Source organism: Molothrus ater, chromosome 1 (assembly GCF_012460135.2).
Source record: "Molothrus ater isolate BHLD 08-10-18 breed brown headed cowbird chromosome 1, BPBGC_Mater_1.1, whole genome shotgun sequence".
NCBI lineage: Eukaryota > Metazoa > Chordata > Aves > Passeriformes > Icteridae > Molothrus > Molothrus ater.
In genome coordinates this window covers 67,380,305-67,403,942 of record NC_050478.2, presented here as the reverse complement: position 1 = coordinate 67,403,942, position 23,638 = coordinate 67,380,305, and the positions used below count along the sequence as shown (strand labels likewise).

Below are 23,638 nucleotides of genomic sequence, written 5' to 3'. Positions count from 1 at the left end.
TCCATTTTCAGAATGATTCATCTTCTCTTTACTCTCTGTGTGTCTCCTTTCTCTCTCTTCTCTCTCCACGAAGGAAGTTTAATCCTAGTGATTTCATCCCATGCAGGAAACAGTAATAAATGTGTAGAATTCATATTTTTCTAAAGGGAACTTAAACTGCTGCTACGAATTGTGTACAAGACTGGTTTATGCCACATGAACAGAGAATCACACATAGTTTTGGTACTTTTATTCCTCTTTTTTCAGTTGTACAGTACTTCCAAATTCAAAATAAAAAGTAAAACTTGTTCTGTATCAAACCATCTAAGCAATAAAATGTTATATTTAAAAATTATAGGTTATTAAATGGGCGTGGCTCTTCTTGTGGGTTTGTGGTGATGCTCTCTGCCTTAGCTCTGCTGGAGGACGACATGCAAGCTGGAGTTTGTCTGTGCCAATGGATCACTGTTTCTCTTCCTTTGGTTGATCTGAATTTGGGCTGGAGATGATTGCAGCACTCTGAAAACTTGTGTTCATTTTGACCACCATCTTCTGGTAGCCACGCCCCTTTGAAATGCTGCTTGTCTCCCAGTGCAATTCCTCAATGCAGCGACTGAAGACAGCAGAAAATGATGATTTTCCTGCATAGGCAGGGTCAGGATCCTTTTTCAATTAATGGTAGCCCCATGGTCACATAGGTGAGCATCCTCTCAGCATGTAGTATACCAGTCACTATTTTATAAATTAAGTAGGTTTCTGCTACAATAGTTTCCTTCTTGCATAAATGGCCGCAAACTCTTCAGGATGTATTCAAAAGCCATGTGCATGTGTCATAAACAGAGACAAATCCTTTGTTTTAGCTTGTCAGAGCTGCCTTAGCTGCATTTTATATGCCTTCCTATAAATAAACCCCATTTCACAGGACAGTGAGCCAAAGAATCATCTGAGTTGTGCATCCAGCTCACGAGGCCAGAGAATTGCAGTGAAGCAGAGCATCCACATCTTCCTAAGTCCTGCTGCGGTGGTGCTTTCTGGCAGAGAAGTGAACCAGGTTCAGAATGAGAGACAGACTGGAGGGCTGAACTGCTGCTGCTTTCCTCCCTCAAGCCTCCTGCACCTTCCCCATGGAAGTTCAAAATGCCTCACAGCACTTGGTCTGCTAAAGACCTTGGTCCCTCACCCCCAGGGAGGGACAGGTTAAAACAGAAGCATTCAGCCAGCTCAGCCCCAAACCAAGGATATCTGATGAAGTGGAGCTCTGAAGGCTCTCTGGGTGAGCTCATTGGGTGGAAACATCATTTCTGAGGGAGGAAACCTGCAGAAAATAATTTTCCCTCTCCCACCCACTGACCTGAATCGCCTCTCCTCTCGTGAGACTGATGGGAAGCTCGCATCCAAGTGGCCTGGGGACCTGTCAGGAGGTGTAAAATCAAATGGGATGAGTTTATGTGGCTAGGAAGTGATGGTGACTAATAACTTACAAAACAGATGACTTAGAAAGCACTTGGTTCTTGGTTCTTGGCCATGGAAGAGTATAATTGCAGCCCTTTTCTCCTTCTACCTCAGTTTGACAGCAACTGTTGCTGAGTTGGGAATTCCCCTGCTCTTCTGCCTTGGACAGGGTAACACCCTGCAGACCAGCTGAACTGTGCTCCTTGCTGGCATTTCCCTTTCCCTCTTCCTGCCTCCACTCCTTCCCACACTAGCACCCATGGCAGTGATAGCTGGAGCTGGCCTGAAACACCAGGTTAGCAGAGGTGGGGAGGTGTCTCCGTGTGCCTCCTGCAACTTGCTGCTTCCTCACCTCATTCCCTAAAGTTTTTTTTCCCACCTTGGCAAGGGTGAAGCTGAACTTGATTCCTGACATGGACAGGGAGAATGGCACAGCCCCTCTTTGAGGCACTGCTGTGCTTCAGGCGTGGAGGCCACATGCTGGCCCAGAGCATTAAAGTTTGGGGAAGACCCAAGTCCTCTGCCACCACAGGGATCCTTGGCAGCAAGGGGCACCAGGAAAGTGGGTTTTTTCCTGCAGTGGGGAGTGTGAAGCTGTGGGGATGGGCAGGAGATAGCTGGATTGGGTGAAAACTTCCCCAAAACAGAATGTGGAGCCTGGTTGGAGCATCTTTTCTTTTTTTTGTTTTCTGCTACTGAAATGCAAACAAGTAACGAGAAAGGAATAAAGTTCCTTGCTTTTCATTATGCAGCTGTCTCAAAGTAGCCAGCATTTGTGAGATGGGAGGGCTGTACACCTACACCAAGATCTTCAGAAAGTGAGTGCAATGAGACGTGATTTGCTGTTGACACTTAACAGTGTTTTGGCCTGTTCTGTTGGAGAAAGCCTTTCTCAAAATTAGTCACAATTCAACTAGCAAAGGCAGCAAGGGGCAAAAGTTTACTTGATATCTTTCCTTCTTCACAAGTCTCCAGTTTGGGGAATCACACATGCCATTTTCTTTCAGCATTTCTGTAGTTATGATTGAAAATGTCACTTTTGGAAACCCTGACGTTCAGGATTACATGCAAAGGGAGACTCAAGACCTCAGCACAGAATAACCAGCACTTTTTGTACGTCAAAGAGGCACCATTTTTCATCACCCACTCTGGCAAAGCAAAAAAAAAAAAAAAAAAGGATGGAGAAATTGGATTCTTCAATTGGAACATCTCTTAACTGCTGGACTGTGGAAAAAGGGGCCACACCAGGACTTCCCAAAACCTGAGTACTGGAGTAGCCAGCATCAGGAAGGGAAGTGAGTAAAACCTGAACAAGGCACCAGCATCTTTGGGTGTCGTGGGTCAGCTGAGCCCTGCAGCTGAGGAGGAGCTGCACTGAAGTACTTTCCCCCTTTCATCCCCTTCCTTGGCAGTAATTAATGTGCAAGGGAGAGGCTGCATCCACTCTGCAACAGCCAAAGAAGCTGTGAGGGAGATACTGGGATTTGGGCTCCAATCTGCTTGGAAATAAAGGAATTGACTTAGATTTTGAAAACCTCCTCCATGTCAGGGAAGAGCTGAATGTTCCATGAAAAATGGTCTGAGGTTGGGAAGGGGGAAGAGTGTGTATGAGGAAAGGTCTCACCTGCTAGCGGGATGGCTTGATCTGCATAGACATCTGCACCCTAGGTTGGGTGACATCTGAGCTGGGGACATGGCTGTGTGTGCTCCGCAGGTTGGAAGCACCCCAATCACTACAGTGATCCCTGGATTCCAGGCTGTGCTCTGGAGTTCCTGGCTTTGGCCACCAGCCCCACACTGGACCTGCTCTCCTTGCCCATGTCCTCATGTGCACACCCAGGGAATGAGGGAAACCAACATCCAGGAGCAAACTGTTGTCCCTGTCTGGAAACTGGTGATGCCAGTACCTGCAGATTTGCTGGCGGATCAGGATTTCCCTAGCCTTGGGCAATTAGTGCCATGCTGGATCACAGGATTAGAAAAACTGGAAACAACCCTAAAATGACAGGAGGTACAGCACAGCTGGGGTTCCTGAGCCAAAGCTCTGCTGAGAGTTTGTATGGTCAGTCTGTTCCTCTGGTTTTGAAATAAGAACATTAACAGGAAAAATGGCTTGTTCATGGAGCCCCTGCCAGAGCCTAAAGCATCTCCTGCAGGTGCAGGGTCTTGCACTCAGCAAATTCAGACCTCTTGGCCTTTCTCAACACAGCCTCCATGGTGTCCTTCCTTGTCCCCTCAGCTGAGGATTGTGTTTTTGCAATGCAGTTTCAGGGGATGCATTTTTAGGTGATTTAAACTTTTCTCACCAGTCCTGAAAGGATAATTTGTGCCAAGTAAGTCCAAGGTGTTTCTCCCACAGGATGAATTGGTGTCAGACACAGATGGTGTGTCCTTGATCCTGTGACAAGTTAGGGCCTCCCTTGTCCAGAGGTGTGTATGTATTTCTCAGGAAATATGAGAGGACAGGAGGGGAAGGGGCAGGGAGAGAATAGCACAGGTAGGAGTGCTTTGGCACAGAATTATTTGGTGTTTTTAGGATTTGTCACCAGCTGCACCACTACAAAAGGTGCAGAAGCTGCAAGAGCACCATCCCTGTGGGCTGCCAGGCCTCATCAGTGGCTTCACCTGGGCAGGGAGGCCTATTTAAAACAAGGGGAGGGGTGAAGGTTGGGCTGTGGGCAAGGGGAGAGTTGTTTGTGAGCAACGTCAAGTTCTGGATTGTAAAAAGATGTTTATGAGGCTGTTTTTCCAGAAGTATCTTTTTTAAAAAAAGGAGTCAATTAGTACCTGGGAGAAAAAGGGTGGAGAGGCAGCTTGCCTGCTCAAAGGCAGCAGTGAAGACACAGACTGCTGCATTCTGTGCTGTCACTGCACAGAATGGATCCCAAAAGATACAGGAGCATCTGCCTTGCTGTTGTTGTATGCAAGTGTCACCTCAGGTAAGTGATGTGTAACCCACACACATGTGCCAGGAGGCTGCCTGACAGATGACAAGCTTGACTGAACTCTCTGGGGAGATGTAAACCTCCAGAGTATTGCCAGGTAAGGGGCTCTGATGCCTTCATTTCAAGATGTGTCTGAAATCACCCTGAAGAAGTGAAACTAAATGGAGTTGAGAAGCATTCTTGAGGCTTTTCAAAAATTCTAGTATTGCCTATTTTCATTTCTCAAGACCCCTCTCAGAATACTAAAAAAAAATCCTTACAAAAAGGAAGCAGGAGTTTTTAATATATTAAACAGTAGTAAAACGGCAAGACTTCTCTGGCTCACCCAACCTCACTGCGTAATGCAGTAGAAAATGTTGTAGCAATCCTCCCAACTAGTAAGAACTGAAAATAGCTTTCTCCTTTGCTGTGCTTGTTTATTTCTCCTGTGCCAGATCTGTCTCTTGTTTGGCAGGGAAAACTGCCAGGAGTGTATGAGGAAACTCTGGGCGATGGTGTTTGGAATACGCTGTTGTGAAAGCACTTGAACTTCTCTAGAGCCTTTCAGCAGAGGGTTGTGAAGCAGTTTACGAACATCAGTTAATGGGAGGCTGTAAATAAGAGAAATCTGCTGGAGAAAAGGCTTTTCATCACCAAAGGCCTGATCTGTTTTTACAATCTCGGAGGCAGAGGTTACTGTGGTGGAGGCCAGCGCCACTGCGGGCTGACTTTCCGTCAGCCATTTTTAGCTGTAACCACACACGGAGCACGGCCCTGCTGCTCATGAAAATGTGCCAAGGTTGGGACAGAATGTCAGCCAGAGGGGTCGGTGGCTCTAGGACAGGGCCTGCCCTGAGCACTAGGGTAGGAGGAATGGCAGAAATAAATGCTCCTGTGAACGTGTGCACACAGGTCCATGGGCCCTTGCCCTCAGACATGGAGCTGTATTTGGGTAACAAAAGCAATTGGTGTGTTAGCCTTTCCTCCCATCTCCTGTTACCTGATCCTGCAGAGAATGACAGCCTAGGTTTGTTGTTTGCAATGAGCAGCATCTGAATTCCAAGGAATCTGCACCCAAAATAAGTATTTCTACTTTATTTGGGGTGATGGCAGTGCTAGCTGTGAGATGCAGGCTTGCTTTGCCCAATATTCCTCCCAAGTTTTTGCAACTCAAGCTTTACTGCATGACCTGTGCTTGGGAAGGGCAAAACCTGGCTGTAAACAGACTGTAACCTTTGTCATTGCTGTTTAGTTCTACCAAAGCCCAGCCCTGCTCGATGCATGGGGCTCCTGGGCAGCAGCTGGGGAGGAGGCAGCACATGTACCTCCCATGTCCTGCTGCATGCACTAGTGCTGAATGGGATCCAGCACTCCCAGATTTGTACACTTTGCCAGAAAAGTCCCTTTTTGGTGGCAGGATATTTAACACCATTTAATCTGCTGCCTTCAAGATGCCTGTATGACTGAAGCTTTACAGGCTCCAAGGTTACATGCACCAGGTCCACAATATTCCACAGTCAGAGAAAATCAATGCATCAACCTGTCTGCATACACACAGCAGTCAGTGTAAGTCTGCACCACAACACAGTGAGCCTGACCTTTGATCTTGTGTCTACATCACTTTGGCAGCATCTTGGAGTTTAAACCACAGAGGCTGCCTAGCACAGCTACTCAAGACCCAGAACTCACTAGAAAATGAGCTGGGGCTGTAGGTGATGGAAAGGGAGGGATCTGAACAAGTGAGCAACCTGGGCACCCTGTGGTAATCCATTTTGGAACAGGATGCAGAGCCACATGCTGCCTTTAACACATTTGATTATTACTTTTTATGAATGCAATAACTTTTTTTATCAAACCTCTTTGACAGTTTTTAACTTTTTCTGAACCTTAAGATTCTCTTTAGCAGCTACAAAACACCTGCTTAAAAATTAAGGTACTTAATTTGAAAAATACTTAATTGAAAGTGATAGCAGCTTCTCCACCAGTTCCTTCAGGCAGTGTTTTACTGAACTGCAGCTGAGGGATGCTTTGCAGTTTGTCAGCAGGTCCTTGGTGGCCTGTACTTATTCCCACTGCACTGCATCAGTGACATCTGGCTCCATTCAATTCCATAAGTTCAGCAGAATGGGAATGACAGGGTGATGGTCCCTGGGGACTGCCAGTGATCACTAAGGAAAGCAGTAACCACAAGGAGAGCTGCAGCTCACTGAAGGAACAGTAAATGACACCCAGCGAGATGCTTTGCACGGGAGCAGGAGTTCAGCCTCAGGAGGACCTTGAGGGAATGTCTTGCCCTGCATGAGCACAGAGAAAAGCTACTGAGTGATTGTTCTGGCTGCATGACTGTGACTGGTGCCTCATACGTCACCCTAGGTGTACTTTTAGCTGGGGTGATGGTAATTGAATGCTGCAGAACTGCAATCTGCCAGGCCAATAAGGTGGTGGAGAGGAGATGGTCCCTGAGTAGTGTATTTCTAAAATATTTCTTCAGTTTTTTTCTTTGCTATGGTGCCTAACAGCAAGATGTACTTCCTGGTTTCCAACTTGCTTTATAGCAGCAACAAGTTAGGATTAGTTGGGCAAAATGTCATTTCCAGCTGTGAGAAGTAATTCCATGCTCTATGAATGAACCACTATTACAAACAACCAAGCATTAACCAAGCCTTAAATACAGGCTCTGAGGAAAATATAACACACTTCCAAATCAAATGTTTTAGGGTATTTGAACTTGCTTCTAAATATAACCTGTTATTTTGGTGGCAATGTTTGCCATACTGTGCTCAACAGTCATCAGATGCTATTTAAATTCTAGCTTTTCCTTTCCAATGGAAACCTGCAACAGGGCATTTTAACTGCCCTCCTTGCTCTGTAGACTTCTCTGAAAGAAAACAGGGTGTTTGTTCATTCTTTCTTTTACTCTTGAAAACTTATGGGTGGAAAACTTGCCACCTGATACTGGATCAAATCCCCTCTCAGGGCAAGGTCCTGTCCCCTGCTTGCTTCTGCAGGGCTGTGGATCCAGGCTCGGCCAAGGGAGTTCCTTCAGTGTTCTGAACAGTCTGGGCTCTTCGATTCAGCCTGCATGAAAAAGCTGAATGGGAACCTATCTGTGTCTGCATGTGGTCAAGGTACACATGAGGTTAAAAGATCTAATTTAATTTAGCTTTTAAGGAAAACTGGCTGTGGGGCCAAACACCAGGTGGCAGAGGCAGTGTGTCACTATAAGCTCCACCTCTGCAATTTGGCTGACCCTGTAGGTGGCCACAGCCCTGAATTTTTTTGGAAGTAATACCAGACACCAGCATTTACAGTTTTTCTGAGTTCAAGCTTCACATTTGTCTGTTATTTTCTGAACAGCACAGAAAAGTGCAGTGCCCAGACTTACTTCAGTGGCCAAGATAAAGCATGGAATGATTTAGAAAGTCCAGACACAGTTGCTCTGACTCCTCCCTTTAGAACCTGCTCTTTGAGAAGGGGCTAAATCTCTCTTTGTACTTGTCTGCTATGAGAAGCAGCTGTCACAGGCTTAGGAGATCCCTCAGCTGGCAGATCTGGGAATTGCTGGCTGTAATAATTTCCACCTAGTGAACCTAGTACTGTATTTTATCTCCAGGGTTAATGCTCCACCGCTGCAGCCTCATCTCTATGGAAAATACACGGTGTAGCTCCATTCAGGCCCAGCAGGGCAGGACTGAACCTCCTTTACTAGAACATAGATTGTGGGGTCCTCTTGAAAATCGGCTCAGACCATTGTGAGACCAAGTGCATCAACTCCAAGTGTTCTCTTTGCTATGTGAAAGAGAGCTCTCAAGTGACAGATTCATTATGTGAACTTAGGTGGCACAGGGAAAACAGTTGTGATTTCCATGCAGGCTGAACAGATTGATAATGATGAGGAAAGGCAGATTAAATTTCAGCTTTGCCTTACCAGCTAAGAGCCTGCAATGTTGTCATGCTGAAATTTTACTGCATCATGGTTAATATAAATTTATAGCCAAGACTATTTACATGAGGGGACAGAAGAGACAGCCAGACAGATTTTTAAGACCTCATCTTGGTCTTGGTATCTGTTCTTTCTGAGCCAGCTATTGCAATCTATCTATCTTGATCTTTTCAGTGAAAGATGAGGCAGGCTTCAAATTCTAGTAGTTTTTATGTGTTCTGGGACCTAAAAATACATCAACACATCTGCTTCTAGTTTTCTCCTCTTTTACCCACAGATATAGCTCACAAATACAGGGGTCCCAGCATTCTTTATTCTTAAACCTTGTCTTGTTTTCTGTTGGCTTTTTTCCCCAACAAGCCTTACCTTTTTCTGTTTGGATGCAGAACACCTGCTGGAACTGCTATTTTCAGAGTAACTGCATGGAATGTGAGCATTTGCTTGGTCACACAACAGCATGCACATAAAAACAGGAAGGATTTGGCCTTGTGCTTCAGCAATCTTTAAGCATCTTAACAGATCCTTTTTATGCTGCCTATGGTTTAACATGAGGTTATTCCTTCTAGAAATGTAGGGCACTATGGCTCACTTTCAACCCATCAGAATTCAGGAATTTACTGAGCATTTCCCCAGGGCCCTCCCTTAAAAGAATTTTAATCTTAATTATTAGTCCATTGTCCAAAACATCACAGAAACTTGCTCAATATTATTTCCATTCCAATTACACATGTAGAAAGGCAGATTTTTAAGAATGGCATGTTTTTACACTCTGCATATTTGCTACTACCGATTGCTTATCAAGGAAAAGGCCTTTTTTTGGTGCCATACTCATGCTTTATTAAAAAAAAAAAAGCTACACAATGCTAAGAAAAAAAAAATCAAGTATACTTTACAAAAAACCTGCAGCTGTTTTCAAGAGATCTGATCTCACTTATAAATGCAAGTCAGGAGGTAAGAAATTAAATGATAATTTAACACTTCAGTTGCAATACATCACCTGAACTTAATCATCCAAAACAATCAGTCATTCTTAAGTTGACTGTTGATTGTAGCTACATAAACAATCATCTGTATCAACTGATTAGAAAAAATCCCTGGGAAAATTTAGAGATAAATGGAAAAATATCAGAATAATGTTACTTAGCCCACCTATAAATTTTTGCAGAAACTAAGAAATCTTTCTGGCTTTGCTCTCCCCTCTGTATGTTAACTGCAACTCCTCTGCGTATTTTAGAAATGGTCAAAGTGTAAAGCTGCTAAATTCTGGTCAGTGAGGGGATTAAATTAGTACAGTATGGATCTATGTGTACAGTTGCCAACCATTTACACTAGTGCTGTGTCTTACTATCTCCGTGGAAGTGTATTGTGCAAGTCCCAAATAACTTCAAAACACTCTTGAAACAGCCCTTATGTCACTCCTATGAGGTAGGTACTGTCCTTCCTTTGGAGAAGAAAAGAGAACAGACTCTCTACTGCTCAGTACATCAAGCACACTGAGAAACAGCACAACCAGCCTACTTTAGCATTTGAATGAATTCAGAGCTCTCACCTGCAACATTTTGTTTAGCACCATGCATTCTAGGAATAACCAGTAAATGATACTTTTGATTACACCTTTTCCAAGCTAAGGAAGACGTTGAGCATAAATGTTTTAGAGCAAGCAGAAGCACTGCCACCTCTACTCTGTTCCATCCAGCTCCACAGCCTACACCTTAATAATTTTGTACATGGAGAATGAACTTCAATCCTTGAGTCTGAGAGCAGCCACTCTTCTTTCTCTGATTGAAGGATACTGGGGAAAAAATGAACTGCTGCCAGAAAGCAGACAGCAAACAGAGGGCTACAGGTGTCACATGCAGTTCAAGGGTAGCCTGAATTAATGCTTTGCTGCCTCTGTAGATGTGAACTCTAAAGCTGTTTTTCCTACCCCAAATGTAGAATTGTTAGGTCTTCACAATTTTTTAAGTTAAGGAACTGTGAGAAAGAAATTCACAGAGGTCCTTCACTCTAAGCCCATAGTTCATTTGCTCTCTAAAACCATTTTATGATCTTTTACTAATAAAGAAACCCTAGCCCACAGCTTCTTTCACAGTTGTCACTCCTCTCAGCACCCCCCAGGAGCAGTTGTGTGGCAGTGTAGTAAGCTGGCTGAGAACTGGTAAGAATGCTGGATTATACAGATGCTTGTGCTGCCAAATGGAAATGGGTGGCATAGACAGGCAGAATTGCTGCTGTCTCATCTTTAAGAAGCAAAACTACATTCTACTCAGCTGAGAATAATAATTATATCCAGCAACATACCTGTGACACTAAGTTATCCCTGTTTAAAAATTGGGTATAAAATTCAAGTACCAAAATAAAAGTTTATAACCAATAGGATAAAGCAACAACTCTATGTCCCCAATTTAAGAAAACTGAGTGTAATAGACTGGCTTATTCACTAGAAATAATACTAGAGATGCCAAAGTTCAGTTACCACACTGCATGCTGGAATGTTACTGCTAAATTTCAACTACAACAAATTAATGAGAAACAAGTAATTAAAAAATGTTATGACATTCATCATGAGCAGCAGTGGTCTACTGGCTCCTGCTCTTATGAATTGCTTCTGGCTAAGAAAGTCACTATGAACCATCTACAGTGAATGCCATGTTGTATCATCAGAAAAACAGCCTTGGTACACCTGGACTTTCCCACTACTGGTTCCAGTGCAAGCTGCCTTCTCTCTTCTTTCATGCTTAAGCATTTGGAAATCAGCCACTGACTACAGAGAAGAGAGCTCAGTCTTCAAATACTTCTTACTTGTAGAAATAAAACTAGGATATTACAAATTAATATCCTCTGTTCTGATCCTTTGTCTTTTTTTCCTGGCATACCACTGTATCATCACCACCCCCTCAAAGAGTACCTTTAAATCTCAGGAAGAATTAAGAATATACAGTTCAAGATGACCTATTACAAGAAGGTGAAAAAAGCCCCTCTTGATGCCAGGTCAGACACACAATCCAAGAGAGGGAACCTCCAAGTTCAGTGCATCAGGTGCTGCAATCACTATGGGGCTTTAGCATAGGAAGCATTTAATCCATAAACACTCTGTTGAATCAATGCAAGCTGGAATACAACCCTGCAAATCTACCACAGAACCAGTCAGGTTATAATACTAAAGGCAAATAAAGCTGTTCCGCACAATTTGAGTGGAGACACCCCTTATGAGGGCAGCATTCAACTGTTTCCTAAATTATCTAAATGACAATTAAGCAACCTTAACTGCAAAAAATATTCTGCCTGGACTAGCTGTATTTTCAGGAAGTTGAACAAAGCATCTTCTCCATAGCAATGTGAGTCAATAACACAGTTCATTCTGGTCAAGTGTGTAACAAAATAGTGCCAGCACAGGTAGATTCAGAGCCTAGATGCTTCAAACACACTGTGGAGGGATTTGGAAGGAGCACTCAGCATTCACTGGCTCAAACGTTCAGTCCCTGAAGACCAAGTGTGGAACTAAAAGGGCATTTTTCACAGGTGGGGATGACAAAAGGGAGGAAAAGACAACAGAGGCCTCAAATCTATGCCTCTATCTGAACTCAACAAGCCTTCAGATAACATTCAGAGATAGGAAGAGAGGCAGCTGAGATGCAAACAGTTCAAGCCTTGCCCAAGCAAACTGATGTTCTGCAAACTGGCTCTTTTCCTTGTCAGTTAATTCCTAAACACAGTGGATGTGGATCAATACCTCAGTACCTGGTAATCATGTAAGCCACAAAAGGAAATCTTGCTTTGATTTTGCACACAGCTTTTCTGCTCGACTACTGAACCAACAGGCAGCTACTGATGAGTACACATCTGTGTTACTAGTTAAGAAAGACTAGGTGAAAAAAACCTCAGACCAATGTACTGACCAGTGTAAAGATGTCTCAGATTTAAAAACTGTAAGTGGTGAATTAAATAGTTCGCAAATAAAAAGAAGTATTTGAATCCAACTGTTTTTCAAATTCAGTTTCAAGTGTGTACAGCAAATCCTTGTAAAGCTTTAAAAAAAATAAATTGGCCTTTTGATACATATGACATTCTAGTTCTTAAGAGAGAGAACCAAGAACTCAGTGAAAAGTTGTTCTGGCTTATTCAACAGTTTCTTGAGTAAAGATTGCAGAACTACCACTATAATCTGAATACCTAAGATGCTGGCACAATTCAATAACTAACCATTTAACAAATTGGGTAAAAAAAAAGAAATTTATGTAGTAATACCAATTCAGCACACAAATTCCATGCTTCACAAGTTCTGCTGCTGTGCAAGAGTCTTCCTAAGATCTATGCAGCTAAGTTCAGATTTTTAGGTCACTGCATGCCCAGATCAAAACAGCAGCAAAATATCTACCACTACAAGCAGCTATACCCAATTGTGCCTTTAGAATGAAGACTATGCAGCAGTTGAGATGATCAGTGCCTGGCCACTGAGACAGGACCCCACACACAAACTTCTGTGCGCGCACCTTGTAAAGAGTAACGTTACTGACTGAATAAGAACAATTGCATTCAGGTTCTGATACAGATATGATACAATCAAGACAGATTAAAGTCACCAGACATTCAGATTAGGGAGAGGAGAGAAATCCTTCAATGACAATGTACAGATGACAAGCCAGCATTACAAAGAACTCTAAAGGCACATTTCAGGTAACACGTTTCTGTTAAGACCAACCGCTTACACACGCAGGCACAAATCTTAATGGCTACCTCCCCCGACCCCCAACAATTAAAAAAAAAAAAAATTAAAAGAGAAGTGCATTTTCAGTAATATTAACACCATTCAGTTAATCTGTTCAGTCCAAATGTTTAGCAGTATTTTCCTTATGGTGGTATGGGTTCTCTGCACTACTCCAATCCAAAAAAACCAAACAGGCAGAATTAGTAAAGGTTCAACTGTTGCACTAGTTAACATTACTCATCAGAGCCCACTGGTCTCTTCTGTGCCCTCTTGTAGGGCAACCTCCTCGGTGAAGCTTTATCTAGATTAAAAAAACAAACAAACAACAAAAAAGAGATAGTTGCATCAATTGCAATTGTTACATGAGCATGTATTTTTCTCCTCCCAAACACAAGACAAGCTGTCCTTTCAGTGCAATGCATCACCACAGAGAAGCCAGTTCAAACAACTTGTTAAGGCTTTTTAACTATCAGCACCGTAAATAGAAGGTAACAAAAAATACTGTAACATGCAACAACAGGATAAGGTTTGTCTTATTTGTCAGTTACTAAAATGCAAAAAAACCCAAAACAAAAAAAAAAAATCCTGTCATCCCTATGTGAAACTCCATGCTATGCTGCTTAGAAAATTTTCATGTTCAGTAATTACACTTTTAGAAAGTTAAATGAATCATTTGGGTGGCCACTGCCTTGAGTTTACATGGCTGAAGAATGTGAGATTGACTCTTCTTTAGACAGCTCTGTCTTGCATGTACTATTTCCACATTCAGACAACTAACAGCAGAAGAAAACTGTTGTGGAAAACTGCACTTTTCTAGGAAGCATCCACATGTGACTGAATGACCTTTAAGGCCCCTTCCCAACCAAAGCATTCTATGGTTCTATGATTATTGCAGAGAATACTTTCAATAACCTTCAATACTCTACATGAAATGCTGAAGCGATTGCTATGTGCATCTGGTGACTAATTTTCTCAAACAGAACAATCTCCAATAGCCTCCCTAGTTAGAGTTTGTGCAAACACAAGGAGCAGCCATCATGCCCTTCCAGGCCAATCAGTACAGTATGAAGTGTCAATAATAAAAAAGTCAAAAATATCTGATATCTTAAAGGCCATTATTTTAAAGAATTCTAGTGTAGAGTTCTATCTGAAACTAACCTGGAGCTGAGAAAACCGCAATTAAGAACAACTTAACCATTCATTTTTTCCTAAACTTCAAGTGTTCAGATATGAATACTTATTTGGCTTAAGAAAAGGATGGGGGTGGGGCCCAAACATTACCAGAATTTGAACCTTTTTAAAGTCAGCTTGCTCTTTAGCAAAAAATAGTATTTAGACCTTCAGTTTTTCTTGTTAGAGGGAGGCTTTTCCAATTCCTGTGTCTGGATTTTATACTATTCTAGTCTATAACAGAAGAAAGTGTACAAGAAAGCTTTTATCTTCACATGTAAAGCACTAGTCTTTAAACCTATGGGGTGCAAGTACTCTTAAAAAAGGTAAAGGAATTTAAAAAGCCCAAAGTCATTAACTCCTGGCACAAGTTCATACCACAGCTAAGGCCTCTAGCCTTCTGCACCAAATGAAGGTCAGAATATGCTTATTTGATCAAAACAGCAGTCCCTGCCTAGTAAGGGTAGCTCCTGCAAAGGGTTTTTGAACTCTCTGCATCTCGTGTAGATTGCACTTCACTGAGGCTTTCTCAGCTCACAGCAGTGACTGCTACTGATGGCAGGAGTTTATCAGCCTGATACAACAAGGTGAGCAGGGAAGGCAAAATGAACATCTGCCTTTTAGAAAAAGGATTCCAGGAACCGTGAGAGAAGACAACAATACTTCATCAACATTCTACTGAAACTATGTTCCTACAATATAACCAGAAATATCTCCAGAAAATACATGAAAACATTAGTTTAGAAGTATATAAAATGTATGCCATTGCGTGCATCTGTTCTGCATCTTTCACTGCTCAGGCTACATCACCAGTCACAGCATGCAGGAAGCTGTACTTCTATCCATGCTTAATTATTACACGGACAACACACTAAGCACTTTTCAGCTCACAAAGAGTCTGCCTCACCTCTTCTACTTTGCACTGAAGCCATGGGAAAGCAAAAGAGAAGAAAGAGTAAGAGAAGTTAGAAATAGCCAGAGTCTAAAGAAATCAGATATTGGGTTTAGTGATGGCACTTCAGGTATCAAGTAGAACTTTTGGATTTGTGAAGGACATCAATAATAAGTATTTATGTGTCTTTAGTTAAAACACACTTCTAATGCTTACTTAAGACTTTGGTCTATAGGTAAACTTCCAAACAACTTTCAGAAACTCTGAGATGACATCTACTTTCTCCTATTTAAACCATCTTTGCAATCCAGGTTTTGGGTAGAGATCTTACACTGTTGAAAAATACTCTACAGAACAAATCATAAAAGTCACCAGTAGTCATTATCTTATCAACCAATAAAGTTGGTTATACAAGGAATGGGCTGCTAAAGTAATAATCTCATCCTTAAGTACAGTGCTTGAGACAATTTGTAATTCCCTAGAAGATACATGCTACTCTAAGAAATTGGTATCAGCTACTTACTCACTTACAATTAAAGTAGTAAAGTTAGGTTTGTTATGGTCTAGTCTGTGAAAGGCAGACTACTTACTTATTTGATTTAAAGTTTCTTGGGGAATCCAGCTCATATCAACATCGTTCTGATTTGATGTTCCCATCTCTACTTTCTGTACTGGTCTTTTCCTCTGAAAATTCAAGAAAGAAGAAAGATTTTTTTCTTTTAAGTAAGACTTGGATAGCACAAGTATGAGAAATTACTAAAAAAGCAATATTTAGTGAATTACAATTATTTCACTAAGGTACAAACTTAAGGCTAGTCAATACACAGAGCTGTCTTTCCCAGTAGCAATTTATTCCCCTAAGCTTTGTATTACCACTTCTAACACCTTACAACATTTATTCCACATAAAGGCACCAATTATTTCCTGCACACCTGGGCAAATTCATTACACCTTTTGCTGATGATCAGTCAAACTTTGTGATCACAGGTTTTATTTTGCTTTCTCAGATTAGCACAATATTGTCACATGTGATCTGACCTTGCAAAATAATCAACATTATGGCAAAGCTTTGCTAAGAACTAAATAAAGGACTGACAGCTGTTTTCCCCTGAAGTCTGACCTGGATTAGACTAATAGGCAGAAATAGAGAGCATGGGGAAAGTAAGTACTGGATCAGCAGATACAGACACCCAGTGATTACAAGGTATTCCAATTCAACCACTTCAGTGTGGAGCCAAAGGGCAGACCCAAAGGGCACAAGGCTCAGCAACCAAAGTATCTTCCATTAGGAACATTTTTAAAGAACACTCTAGCTTGCCCAGTAACCTCTAAGGTTCTAAAAATAAATCTCGCACCTTTACCATCATATGCCAGAAGCAATCACTGAATTGTTTTCTTTTCACATCAGAAAGTTTTGTATTAACAAGTACACAGACAAACATGCTACCCACCTTCCTAGACTCTAGCAACTGATGCAGGCCAACAATGACCAGCAGACCAAGTCCAGCAAGGAACATGTACATGAAGATCCTTTAAAAAAGTTTAAGAAACAATGCATTAACTAAAAATGTCAAGTTTTGAAGACAGCTTATGAAGAGGCATAGAAATTAAGCCTAACTTTGGGCGCACATCCACTGAAACTTTCTCAAGAACTTCTGTAGGGGGTAAGAGGGGAAAATACCCAAGGAATCTGAAACTAAAGTTCTAACAACTATAATGCAATTATTCTGACTTGGATTTTAAAAACTGTAATCATAAGTATAATTCTGAACAACAGAATGTTTGAAAAATGCTGTATAAATTAGGAAAATGTTATAATAAATAAATAAATACTGAAATTCACTAACTTTAACAATTCTTTTGCACTATCACGAAGTTTCAAGATATTGGGTCACAGGCAATATTTAGGTCTGTGACAGCTTTCATCACTTAAAACCCTTGAAAGTCTCTTATATGCTTTTAGCATGCTATTGCAAAACAAGTACTGCTAAGACACTAATAATTTGCAACAGAGCTTTGAATGACTTTGCTTATCTTGCTTTGTGTTCCACTGTTACAATTCTATCTACAATATCAATTTTCTTAATCTGTGCATTCTGGTTGGGTTTGAAGAATTTTATCTTAAGTACCTGCTGATACTTAGCAAGAAGTAAACCTAAGTTATAGCTAAAATTGATTTGGGGATTAAGGAATTTACAAGTAAAAAGCTTATTCCAAGCTGAACATCTGAACTCTCATTTATGATAAAGGAAATTAGGGAGTTAAACTGAAGAAGATACTTAATTTCAATACCTGCTATAGGGCAATTATCTGTTCACAGGACATTCACACAAACTGATTCTAGTATCTGAATTGTTTTGAGAGCTCCTTTTTCAGCCCATCACACGTTTTCACGTGACCATCTGTTCTTTCATTTATACCATTGTATTTGAGAATTACAAACGAACACAACAGCTATTTCTTTTGGATCACCTTTTTTAAAAGGAAGCTTGCTCAACAGGCAATTTCTACCTGTGCCAGGACAATTCACATATTCAGTATTGTCTGCAAATATTTCTGAACATGAACTTTTCTAACTCACAGCTTCACTTAAAATTCCATTCCAGTGCTACAATATTTAATAGCATTTTCGCACAGCATATGCTTGAAAGATATTTGGTGTGTCAGATCTACCTAAGTCTGAAAAAAATCACTCCTGGAAGATACCTACTACAAACAGGGTTTAGAGGAAGTCAGTCATTCTTTGCTGCGCTCTCTGGTACTCCAAATACATTTTTTAGTTTATGTAAACTTAGATTACACTGCAGTGTTCCAGAAGAAAGTTATTCCAGTCCTGACAGCAGGACCCACAGCCTGATACTATGGACTCCCTGCATCTTTTAGCTCTTAGGAAAAAGCACAGTAGCATAACAGAAGCTAAACAGCTTTGAATTGCTATGTAGCTGAATAACACCAGGCTTAAGCCCTCTGAGCTAAAGCACATCTGTCAACTTCTCACTGACACAGTACCAGTCCTGAAGATTCCCACTAACAACAGAGATCTTAATTTTGGGAAAAGTTTGTATTTTCAGTCTGTCAAATGCTGCTACATCATACACAAAACACAGCAGACCTAACACTCAATAAAATGACAATATAAGAACTATTTTCAATGGCACCACCAATAACCTGTTCTACCAGTGTACCAACTAAACCAGGATCTCCAGTCTCCTTACGTTTCTCCATCCAGCCCATCTTCTTTTTCAATAATTGTAACAGTTTGATTGAAGACAGCATCTTGAAAAACGTTGCCCTAGAACAAAGTTTGCACATGACATTTTAAACTGATTTCTTCAACACATACACAAACGTTTACCTTTTTTCATGTTCTTAGAGAAACTCTAGAAAGCAGCAACTCCTGCACAAGACTTTCTTAAGGTTGCAAGTTATGCTACTTTCACTCAAGACATAAAAGCACAAATGTTCTGTTGTCCTCTACAGCTCTAAGACACCCCAGCTTCCACTGCTGATACAACTTTAGGTGCATGTAGGCAATCACTTGCTGTGCTTATGTACCCACTGATTTGCTTAAATACTACAGAGGCATTCACTCTCTGGAGAGGTACTTGACTAAGCAGTTCCTTCCTGACACCTCCAGATGAACTAGCATCGGGCTTACACTGGCATCTCTGTAGTTGAGATTGATAACCAGACCGAAAGGACGACCACCCATAGGCTCAGCAGGGATGAAGGAGTACTCAAACGTGGCTTGTCTCTGTGGTGGAACTACTGTGTTCAGAGAAAGAGCTGTGAAGTTCTGGATGTAAAACTGGTAGTCTTGAGGGTACCGGAAAGAAGCATCAAGAGACTCGACAATGAAATCCTCTGTACCCTTATTGGTGAAGCCCACCAGAAATTTTACAATGTTGTTCGCTGGAAAGTCTGAAACACACACACAAAAAAAAAATTCAACCATGAGAAATCTCATGCACCACACACAGTCAAACAGAGAGTATCTAGAACAGACTCTGTGGTTTCACTGTTTCAGGAAACACTGATGTAGTCTAAGCAACAGTAAAGAGAATGGTGGATTAGCAGAGGACTCTTACCTTCACCTTTCACAAATAAGATGGTTGTATCAGCACTGGGTGAGGCTTTAGGTTCTCCTGACAAGTCTTCTTCCTCTTTTTCTTCTGTCTAAGACAAGAGACTTTTTCAAAAAACTCTATAATGAACAGTGAAGCTAAAACCATGCTTGGTTCATGAGAATCCCATGTGTCAAAGCAAGCAACAGTGGCAAGTATTTGTACCAAATCCTGCTCTTGCAGGATTAGCACCACAGTCTGTTCTCCCTCTAGATTTGCTGAGCATCCCTTTCAGCATTTATCTTTCTACTTGTTATATTTTACACAGTGACTAACCTGAACCACATTTAGCTCTATTGAAGGGTTTGGAATCAAAAACCATCAGTAATGTTTCTGTTTGGGGATGGAAAGAAAATAATAGAATCTAAATGTTAAGTGTTCACATCTAAGCTATTTCCAGTTAGAAAACAAGCATTTCAAAATAAAGACAGCCATAAAACAAATGAGTTGTTTTCGCTACAGGGAGTGTTTACATTTTCTATTCAGCTTTAATTAGTTAAGTGTTATGTATGCCTGGAAATAGTTAGGCTATTAGAACTATGTAAGTCCATGGACTCCTTCAAGCTCACCTTGTGATGAATCCCTTTTTGACAAATGCAAGCATTAAGAGCTTATTTTCCATTTGGGGATCAGGGGATCATCACCATCCCCACCAAACAAAAACCAGTATTGAACAGTCTCAGCTAAGTGCTGAGAAGTCAGTTGGATCATTTGACTTCAGTGCTAAAACAACCTCCTGAAGCAGTGGAAGTCCTACTGGATCAGTCATACACATACTATGAACTAGGGAACCAGAGCTGAGCATGCAGCATCTTGATTCCAAGACACTATGAAAAACCCTTTTATTTGAGTGACAAATAAAAGAAACTGCCTAAAAAGCACCATGTTTTGTACCTGAGCCAAAAATAATTAAAAGGAAATTACATCCAAAAGTTTATTTAATAATATTCTGTCAATGTTGACATAGTATACCTTCTTACAACTTAGCAAAACTGGTCAACCATAAGCTCACCAACTTAATAACAGCAGTAAAATCTCATAGAATCAAGCAACACTTTACAAAATCTTCATTTTTGTTATGTATGTTTTCTCCTACTAATGTCCATCAGAGATTTGAAAAAATTTTGCACCACTCTAAGCACACTGCCTAGCAAGCCTAACATGCCACTGCTATAAGCAGATCAGAAAACTACGTAAAACATTTCACTTTTCTGTTTTTGATTTTCTGGGCAATTTTTTTAGTTTGTGTTGTAAACTAAGCTGTATATTTTTTTTAACAAGGGTTTTAGAATTCACTCTGAGCTTAACTAAGAACTCTGTCACCCTTAGAAATCATTATCAAAGAAGTCAGAATGAAGTCATTCTATCCCCCAATGTTCTTCTCAGTTTACCGAGGTGAAGCTTCAGATAGAAAAGGACTACAGAGGGCTCCTATGAGAATGTGGTTCTCTCACTTGGTGGTTTGGGTTTTTTTGTTTGGGTTTTTGGTTTTTTGTTGGTTTTATTTTTTTTGTGGCCTACAGTTTTGATAGTCAGAAATCAGGTTGCCCCCACGTGGCTTTTCAACTGGTAATTCAGAAACAAAAGATAAATCCTTCTGACACTTCAAACTGAACACAAGCTTAATCAGATACATGGAAGTAGCCACCTGAAAAAAGCAATGTAAGTAAATTCAATTATTTAAGTTATCCAGCTTCAAGCATTTCTGGTCTAATTCATACTTTTGAAGTAACATTCATGCACAATTACCAAGTCTGTTGGCTCATCTTCTTCAACTTCAGCTTCATCATCCTCATCTTCAACTATAGTATCTTCCACAGCTTCCTCATCTTCTGTAGCATCTTGGGCTGCAACTAATAAACCTGCCAAAACAAAATGCAAATACAATAAAGTCTTTTAAAGGTCTAGTTAATCAACAAAAAAACTGATGTTTAAGTATAACTCTCAAACTAATATTTGAGGAACTTCTTAAAAACCTGCCCAATACAGTGTTTTGAAGCCTCAGTTGCAAAATACTCCTATTCAAATGATACTTGTGTTGATCTTTCAGCCTTTTTCCTTTGCTAAAAACTCTCATTTACTAATTTATCCGCCACTAAGTTCAAAACCAAAAATTTACAGCTGGATGACAAAAAGTTCAGCATTCACACAGCAACGCCTAAATTTGCAGAAGGCAACCAAGTTACATTAAATATGTGAAAATAATTCAGGGTTGCAATTACAAAAGTGAATATAAGGCATTCCTATTGACAGGAAATTATTTGTAACTACTGTTTCTTTTAAGACTAGCACGTCTAATAACTTTTTAGCACACTGGTAACAGAACACTTTGAAAGGTACCTAAAAAGTTACTTTGTGGGGTTTTTTTGGGTACTTATTTTCATCCAAGTTTTGAAACCTAAAGAAATCTTTCTGACTACAATCTCCTCAAAATCACGTATAGCCATATATCCAACAGAACCACACCACCAGTCAGAAAAGAAACGTGACCTAGAGCAAGGCTCCAAGACAAGTGCAATCTGATAGTCCACTGCCTCTTTGCTTTCGTGGAGCCAAGCCTCATACATTCAAACACTGGGCAAATATGATTAATAAAAATACTGGCCACGGGACAAAGTTCTGTCTGTTTGCAGTTCAGAGCGCATGCAAGCAAGGCTGAGATCTAAAACACGTGCACAAAATGACAGGTTTGGTTTTTTTTTTAAACAAATGTAGTGTTTTCTGAATATGAAAGAGTAGAAATGAATGGATGACTGATTTACATAGGTCTGAAAAAAAGACCTAGCTGCTATAAATACAAAATTTAAAAGAAATATTTTAAAATTTTCATGGGAAACAGGAATCCTTGAGCAGGACAAGTATATCCAAGGACTTAAGAATTGCCAGTTAGTGCTAGAGAGAGCAAACCCAACCTCTCCTCTCAAGTGTCTTTAGAAGGCACACTCAAAGACTTTTGCTCGACCATGTGCAATACTTAACCTAAGCCTTAACTACAGTGATTTTATTTGATGTTTTAAACTTGTAAGTGTGGAAAAAAAATTAATTTCTACAAAAATTCTTACAAATAAAGGCGGGGGGTTTTAAATTAAAAATGAACAGCATACAGATAGGCTGTAGGCGCTCTTTGCCATCTGCTGCCCAGCACACCCTCAGACCCCTCACGGTGTTTCCGATGGATGTCAGAGGGGCTGATGATGTGGCAATAGCGGGAGAGCTCTGGGAAAGGACTCGCACACGGCGTGAGCTGCAGCCCACTGCAGGAGCTGGGCGAAAAGCCTTCCCAAACTTAGTAGTAGGGAGGCAATTTCCAGATCGTGAATCAGATAACGCCACAGCGTAAACAGAGATTAGCGCTCCTCGGTGTCGCCAAGGACACTCGGGGGGTGGCGGCAGACGAGGTGGGAAGGCAGGGTGGCAGCCAGCGCATCTGCTAGGGAATGTGCAACCAGCACCGCGGGCGAGCGGGGAGAAGGACAAACCGGCTGCCGCCGCCTCAGGAGGGGTTCTCTGGCTCTCCCGGGCCGCTGTCACGGCCGGGTCCGAGGCCGGTGCCCGCGGGGCCCTGCCCGACACCGCGGGTGGCTGCGCCGGAGGGGCCGGAGCGCGGCCCTGCACCCTCCAGGAGCCTCGGACGAGCCCGGGCCCCGCGGGCACCGCAGCCCCGGCAGCGGCGGCCGCCACGTGCGCGGGCGGCCGGGGCGATGAATGAGCGGAGCCGCCGCCGCCGCCTCTCGGCGGAGCTTCCGCAGGCCCGGCCGGAGCGGCTCCCCCTCCCCGCGGCGCCGCGGAGACCTCCCCACACACCCGCACACACCCACCGGCCCCGCTCCCCGGCAGTGACGGCCGCCCGCCCGCCCTCACCTGGGCCGCCGCGGGCGTCCCCGAGCAGCAGCGCGGCGGGGAAGACGAGCAGGGCGAGCAGCAGCAGCTGCGACAGGCGGCTCATGGCGACGATGAGGACGGCGGCGACCCGAGCCCTCCCGCGCACCCTGTCCCAGCGCTGGCTGCCGCGGCGGGATGTCTAAATGGCGGCGGCGGCGGGCGCTGGGGCTGGAGCGGCAGCTGGAGCCGCCTCCCCGCGCTGCTCCATCCGGGGCCGTGCCCACCCCGCTCCGCCTCCGCGGACGTGGCTCGGCCGGGCAGGAGGCGCGGCGGCCACGTGAGCGCCCGGCGGGGGCGGCGCTTCCTGCGCTCCCGGGAAGGGCCGGCGGCACCGAGCCTGCCGGGAGCCTTCGGACAGCGCTCTGTGAAATACAAAGCTGTGTTTCGTGACAGGCACATACAGGCAACGTGTGTATTTGCGATTGTGGTACGTGTGGAAACCGACCATGGGACAGTTATAAAGACGAATTCTACGAATAACTGAGGAAAGTAAAGCATGGAAGAAGGCCTTTGAACCTATCTTTCGTTCGCAATTAACCTTTATAAGTCTTAAGTTGATTTAGG

At 42.3% G+C, this 23,638-nt stretch overlaps 1 protein-coding gene across 4 annotated transcripts; it reads right to left on the bottom strand.

The window, feature by feature from the left end:
* Nucleotides 1-214: 214 nt before the first annotated feature.
* Nucleotides 215-23,286, bottom strand: SSR1 (signal sequence receptor subunit 1). Of its 4 annotated transcripts, XM_054514008.1 has the most exons (11): nucleotides 23,054-23,284; nucleotides 20,942-21,054; nucleotides 19,157-19,244; nucleotides 18,727-18,989; nucleotides 18,284-18,360; nucleotides 16,520-16,598; nucleotides 15,659-15,752; nucleotides 15,084-15,098; nucleotides 13,244-13,307; nucleotides 1,331-1,390; nucleotides 215-1,010 (listed from the first exon to the last, which is right to left on the bottom strand). In XM_054514008.1, the coding sequence occupies exons 1-11, from the start codon at nucleotides 23,136-23,138 to the stop codon at nucleotides 986-988; spliced, it is 963 nt and encodes a 320-aa protein (XP_054369983.1). In that variant the 5' UTR covers nucleotides 23,139-23,284; the 3' UTR covers nucleotides 215-985. The 4 variants fall into 4 exon arrangements, with proteins under 4 accessions (XP_054369983.1, XP_036234753.2, XP_054369980.1 ...); XM_036378860.2 differs by having other exon boundaries at nucleotides 215-1,390; nucleotides 23,054-23,286; XM_054514005.1 differs by lacking the exon at nucleotides 15,084-15,098 and having other exon boundaries at nucleotides 215-1,390; nucleotides 23,054-23,285.
* Nucleotides 23,287-23,638: the final 352 nt, after the last annotated feature.

Coding starts and splice junctions, on each gene's coding strand:
- SSR1 (XM_036378860.2), bottom strand. CDS start 23,138: ATGAGCCGCCTGTCGCAGCTGCTGCTGCTCGCCCTGCTCGTCTTCCCC. Junction 18,990..19,156: donor CTTATTTGTGAAAGGTGAAG/GTAAGAGTCCTC, acceptor TGTGTGTTTCAG/ACTTTCCAGCGAACAACATT. Junction 18,361..18,726: donor TCAACTACAGAGATGCCAGT/GTAAGCCCGATG, acceptor ACTTTGTTCTAG/GGCAACGTTTTTCAAGATGC.